This window comes from Galeopterus variegatus, unplaced genomic scaffold (assembly GCF_000696425.1).
Source record: "Galeopterus variegatus unplaced genomic scaffold, G_variegatus-3.0.2 Scaffold3932, whole genome shotgun sequence".
Lineage (NCBI taxonomy): Eukaryota > Metazoa > Chordata > Mammalia > Dermoptera > Cynocephalidae > Galeopterus > Galeopterus variegatus.
Genome location: NW_007730043.1, coordinates 159,684 through 166,071, shown reverse-complemented (window position 1 = coordinate 166,071; position 6,388 = coordinate 159,684). Strand labels below are relative to the sequence as shown.

The following is a 6,388-nucleotide window of genomic DNA, read 5'->3' as shown; positions in this document are numbered from 1 at the left end:
ACCCTCGGCGGGAGCGCCACCACGCTCCCAAGCGGCGCACTCTCCAGTGCGCCACCGGGCCTGCCCTGACATGCTCTTCTTTTAAAGCCCTCAGAACCACGCTCATGACCACCATTATTAATCCATTCATTAGGGCATGGTCATCAAAATCTAATCACTTCTTCAATGCCCCACCTTTCAATTACCATAATCGGATTTCCCACCTCAACAGTTACAGTGGGGATTAAGCTTTAATGACTTTGGGGGGGCCACTCAATCCACTGTACTACATTACATAGGCATGACCGATCAACTTAACCAGCAGCCCCTTTCCCCTCCCAGGAGGTTAGGGGGTGGAGCTCAATGCCACAACCCTCCAATCCTGCCTTGGTCTGGGTGACCAGACCCCATCCTGAAGCTGCCTAGGGGCTGCCATCCATCAGTCAACTCATTAGCATAAGAAAAGACGCTTATCAGTCTGAAGAGTTCAAGGGTTTTACGAGTTGTATGCCAGGAAATGGGAATGGATACCAAATATTGTATATATTTCACAGTATCACAGTTACTGTACAAAACAAAGGGACTTTGCAGTGGGGAAACTATCCTGGATTACCTGGATGGGCTCAATGTAATGACAAGTTTTCTCAAGAATGGAACAGGAATAGAAGAGAGTCACAGGTGTAGTGGGGAACCCCGAGCATTTTCTGATTGTTAAACTTGCCCCCTTCCACTGGAGAAACTTTTAGAAATTTTATGCTTGGCTGTCTTAATCGCGAACTTCAGCTTCTGCAACCCAGAGCTTGCTTCCTGCACTGATGCAAATTAGGCTCCAGAGCTGACAAATGGACTGTGTCCCATAATCAGCCAATACGAATTAGCAGGGCTACCGTCCCTCATTTACATAAAAGGACCTGAATGGGAACTTGGGCGAAAAGTTAGGGCGGGAATTTTGGCTATAAAGACTGCCTCTTCCCTTCGTTCCGGGAGACATGAGCCTAATGCTCAGGCTCTCCTTGCTTGCAAGCAATGAAGCGCTGTAACACCAGAAAGAGCTGACAACTATTAAAAGAGCTGTAAAACCGACGTTGGTCTTGGATTCCTCTGTGCGAGCGCCTCACAACACAGGGAGATGTGACTACTGAAGAAGTCCGAGTAATGTGATGAAGACTCAACTCACCATTATTGTTTTGGAGATGTAGGAAGGGGCCACAGCCAAGGAATTCAGGCAGCCTCCAGAAGCTGGGAAAGGCAAGTAAATGGATTGTCCCCTGGAGGCACCAGAAGGAACACAGTTCTTAATCTTAGCCCAGTAGACTTATCAGACTTCAGACCCCCAGAGCTGTAAAATAATACATTTGTGTCGTTTTAAGACACTAAGTTTGTAGTAACTTATTAATAGCAAGAGAACACTAATACAACTGCTAATATATAAAAGTTGGAAGTTTTCACATAAAAATCTATCAATACCAAAGATGAGTAGCAGCTGCCCCACTTTTAAAAAGGACATATTTCCCACTTTACTGCAGTCCTCCCTTTTGTCTACCCCTGGCCATCTATACCCATTTACAAGACCTACCTAGTCACTCTAAGTATTTGGGTTTTGGAACCATGCACTGAGAAACACTGTCTCCCAAACAGTAATGGAGTTCCAGCAATTAAAATAGAAGCAAGTAAACCCAACCTCCCTAAAACGATTGACCCTGTCAATTATAACAACCCTTTTGTTTGTATAATGTGACTAAATTTCTCTAAGCCTAAACTTCCTAATCTGCACAACGAGGGGAAATTTACAGTACAGTCCCCTACAGTTGTTCTGCGGACAAAATGAGATACTGAATGAAAAGCGCTTCCCCCATAGCCTGGCTCATGTTAATCCCTCAATAAACCATAGCGGAAGTTAGTGTACTACTGCCTCTCCCTCCACTGCACATTAGATAAGGTCTCCAAAAATGAATAATAACTAATATTTTATTGAATATGACTACATGGCAGGCACTGTGCTAAATATTTCATATGCATTATCATATTTTCATAAGGCAGGCAGCATTACTAGTCTTATTTTACTTACATGGATACCAAAGTTTAGGCTAGTTGGGCTGAGCCCAACGTTAACCCCAGGCAGCTGGACTCTAGAGCCTGCACTGTGGACACCATGCTGAAAGAGACGGTAGCCACAGATGCCATCCCCCATGGAAATGCATTTTGTTGGGCCTACAGCACTTTTTAAATCAGAATTAGCGAGGGTAAGCCGGCCGCGGCCTGCAGCGGCGAGACAGCAGCCCGCGGCCCCGCAGCCGCCGGCCCGGGAGCTGATCCAACCGTCGGTGAGCGAGCTGTCCCGGGCCGTGCGGACCAACATACTGTGCACCGTGCGCGGCTGCGGCAAGATCCTGCCCAACAGCCCCGCGCTCAACATGCATCTGGTCAAGAGCCACCGTCTGCAGGTGAGCTCGACGCGGACGGCGGCCGGGCCCGGCCCCGACAAAGCGCCCGGGGCGTGGGGGCGCGGAGCCCCGGCCTCAAGGGGGATGCAGCGGCGACCAGTGCGTGCGCTGCACCCAACTGTCCAGCCTCTGCCTGCTCCCAGTCGGAGATGGCTTTTGAACTCATGAGTCGGGCCAAAGAAACACGGGAATCCCAGCTGAGGGAATTGAAGAGCTAGTGCACACGAATACGTAGTAGCAGGGAACCACTGTGTCATGCCAGTCGAGTGTCAGGCTCGGACAAGCCCGTGCTTACTGACCTCGTATTTCGTGCCAGGCACGGGCCAAGGCGTTTTACACATTTTGTCTCATTAGTTCTCACAGAAACTTGGCAAGGTACGTATCATCCCCTTTATATTGATTAGATAAACAGATTGTGCAAGCTAGGTGGTGCAGTGATTTAAGCCTGGATCTCTGGTTCTGAAGCCCGTGTGCTTTCCACCGCACCCACGATACCTTCTTTAGGTCCTGCTCTGGTGTTGAAAAGGAGCGGCAGGTTTGGCTCTAAGCATCGTCAGTTAACAAGTTTCGCAGTGTTGGTAAGATCAGTGTTGCTGAGGAATGAGACCTAAGGGAGATTTCTTCCCTGGATCAATTTTAAAAAGGAATGCTGTAGGGCCGACCCGTGGCTCACTTGGGAGAGTGCGGTGCTGATAACACCAAGGCCACGGGTTCGGATCCCATATAGGGATGGCCGGTTTGCTCACTGGGTGAGCGTGGTACTGACAACACCAAATCAAGGGTTAAGATCCCCTTACTGCTCATCCTTAAAAAAAAAAAGGAATGCAGCATAAGGTGACAGTCGTCGGAACAACCCCTCCACATCGTTGTGTAAAAGGGGGCTGTGATTTTCAACCTTTGGTGGAAATCTGTGGGAGGCTTATTAAAAATCCAGACATCCGGCCCCACCCACACCTATTAAATCATATTCTCAGACATTACAATAGGAAGTTTCCTTTCACCACTTCTTAAAGTCTCTATGCCAGCAGTGACGTAATTCAAAAGCATGTCGCTGAAAACAATTTTGTGAATATGTAGTTTTTGATGGTCTGATTTGACTCGGAAGCAAATTTAGATTTCCCAGAGTATTATATGTTCTGCCTATCCATCAGGTAAATCCTCCTTGGAAACTTCCTTACAATCAGGCTTCTGATACGAATTTAAAAGCAGAAAATTTGAGGTTACAGTCTCTAGTAGGACAGATGTGTTTTCCATGAAGGGTGATTCGCTTTTACCACCAGCCGAACGCAGATGCAACCACGTTCTCATATGAAGATTAGGGAGCCCAGTCAGGAAATAGTACATGGAGGTATGCTAAGAAAGACTCTGCAGGTGCGACTGCATTGTTCCTCAGGAGAGTTTGGGGTTTCTTCCAGCAAACAAGTGCAGCTTTGGGAATGGTTTTCAATCTCTTGTTTTCTCTTTCATACTAAATTTTAACTAAATCCTTTTTTTTTTTTAACTATATCTTAACTTGGGTAGATGAACTATATATTTGTAGGAATTCTACAGCCTAATTCCTTGGTTCTCTGTAGCTTATACACCACAGCCATCACCTCCCTCTGGTATTGTTCCCTCACTGATAGAAGGCTACAGCAGACCTTACATGTCTGGGCACAAAAATGAAGCTGCTGCCAGTCTGTCCAGGACCCTCCTTGGTTCTGTCTGAACATCACTCTAGCAAGCACTTCTTAACAGTTTATATTGTTCTTTTCTCTGGAATTGCCGTTAGGAGAGCTGCATCTCTCACGACTTTGTTAAGCATTGAGATGCCTGCCACTTACTCCTCAGGATTGGCTAGTATAAAATAGGTTTTTGGATTTTTTTCTTTTTCTTTTTTTGGTTTGTATTAAGGTTGCTCCAGTGATCTAGGAAGAAAACTGAGAAGAGTCAAACTTTCTGCTTTTCAGCATTTTCAGTTCAGAAAGGGATCTAGAGTGTACTATGCTGACTTCAGAGAAGAGAAATCTGAAAAATGAATCTGGCTAGAACTGAAAGAATGACTTCACACAGCTTCTCGGCAAGGGAGAATACTGACACCCTGAAATGCTAAGATCTGACTGTCAGAATTTTTTTGAAAGATGACCGGTAAAGGGATCTCTTAACCCTCTACTTGGTGTCGTCAGCCCTACGCTCTCCCAAGCGAGCTAACCGGCCACCCCTATAATGGGATCCGAACCCGTGGCCTTGGTGTTATCAGCACTGCACTCTCCCGAGTGAGCCACAGTCCGGCCCCATAACGGGTTTATTTCTAATTATGTTTTTAGAATATCTAAAGTTCAGGAATTCACAAGATACCAGTGCATAAAGTATAATAGGCCTCAGGAGGAGAAATATGTTTGAGCAAATAGAAATTCTGACAGTCAGGGCCAGCCCGTGGCTCACTTGGGAGAGTGTGGTGATGATAACACCAAGGCCACGGGTTCGGATCCCTATATAGGGGTGGCCGGTTAGCTCGCTTGGGAGAGCGTAGGGCTGACGACACCAAGTAGAGGGTTAAGAGATCCCTTTACCGGTCATCTTTCAAAAAAATTCTGACAGTCAGATCTTAGCATTTCAGGGTGTCAGTATTCTCCCTTGCCGAGAAGCTGTGTGAAGTCATTCTTTCAGTTCTAGCCAGATTCATTTTTCAGATTTCTCTTCTCTGAAGTCAGCATAGTACACTCTAGATCCCTTTCTGAACTGAAAATGCTGAAAAGCAGAAAGTTTGACTCTTCTCAGTTTTCTTCCTAGATCACTGGAGCAACCTTTTTTAGCAGGAATTTTGAACAATCTCAGTGAGAACTATCTGTTTTTTTCTTGTCAAGCAGGCTCACTTTTCTGTCTTGTTCAGCCTTTCTAACCATGGTGCCCAACAGCCCCTGAACATCTGCTGTCTTGGTAGAAAGGATTTTGTTTAATGAAGGTGGCCTGTGTGACAAATTGCCATATCCATATGGTGGTGCCCCCATGTGGCAAATCTGTACCTCACTCTGGTTACTGCGTAGAAGGCTCTTCAGTCTCTTCAGTTCAAACTTTTTTTTTTTTTTTGGCAGCAGGCAGGTATGGGGAGCTGACCCCTTGACCTTGGTGTTACAAGGCCATGCTCTAACCAACTGAGCCAACTGGCCAGTCCCAAACACTGTTCTTGAACTTGATGTTCTCAAGGTATTGGAAGGGGGAAGAGAAAGGCATGGGGACAGGGGCTGACTGGGAAGCTCATTTGGTTTTGAGAGGCATTTGTGTGTTGGCCAGTGATGTCAGGAACAGTCAGGTGTGTGCACCTACCTTCTGCCTGAAGCTACTCTGAGTATGTCTGATTGGCAGATTTTCTAGTTAGCGGAAATTTTTATTGCCTTGGTTATAGCTACTTGCATAATTCTAATTTCTTGTTTTTATATTTTCTAGACTATGATAATCTTTATTCCCTTCCCCATTAGTTGCTGTATAGTTCTCATTTTATTCTAATCTTCACAAAACACCTTGCCCCCAACCAAATATGAACTTCTTAACATAAATGATTAACAAACCCTTCTGAAGAATGATGGGTCGGAATTAGGAATTGAATTGTAAGTGCAGAGTATGTGCTGCCTTTTGGTTTTATGTGGGTTCTTAAGATACATGTCCACATTTCATGTCCTATAAGGAAACCTGGAATATCCTAGCCTAACCTTGCCTACAGTGGGATCCATGGAGAAATGAAAGCTATAGTGACCCAGGGAAAGAAAGAGCAGGAGTAAGTAGGCATTTCTTGATTGCTAGAGATTCCTTTGTTCCTAGCATTTGAAAGCTGTGAAGGGGACAGGAGGGCACTTAAAGAACCTCTTATCAAGCAACATTTATATTTTTAAAACATGGCTTAGAGGATTTTGTATTATGTTCGGGCCAGAGGTTTCCTTTTAATAATTTGCCAAAAAAATTTTTTTTTTTTTTTTTTTTTTTTTTTT

At 45.2% G+C, this 6,388-nt stretch overlaps 1 protein-coding gene across 4 annotated transcripts in view; it reads left to right on the top strand.

The window, feature by feature from the left end:
• Window positions 1-2,223: 2,223 nt before the first annotated feature.
• ATMIN (ATM interactor) overlaps window positions 2,224-6,388 on the top strand; it is a 15,924-nt gene continuing 11,759 nt past the window's right edge. Inside the window, exon 1 of one of the 4 annotated variants that reach the window (XM_008586318.1) lies at window positions 2,224-2,423. In XM_008586318.1, coding sequence (XP_008584540.1) covers window positions 2,394-2,423 — 30 coding nt within the window. In that variant the 5' untranslated portion in view covers window positions 2,224-2,393. Of the gene's footprint in view, window positions 2,424-2,716; window positions 2,799-6,388 lie in introns of those variants that run through there. The other 3 variants (XR_551484.1, XM_008586319.1, XM_008586320.1) reach the window with 3 other exon arrangements.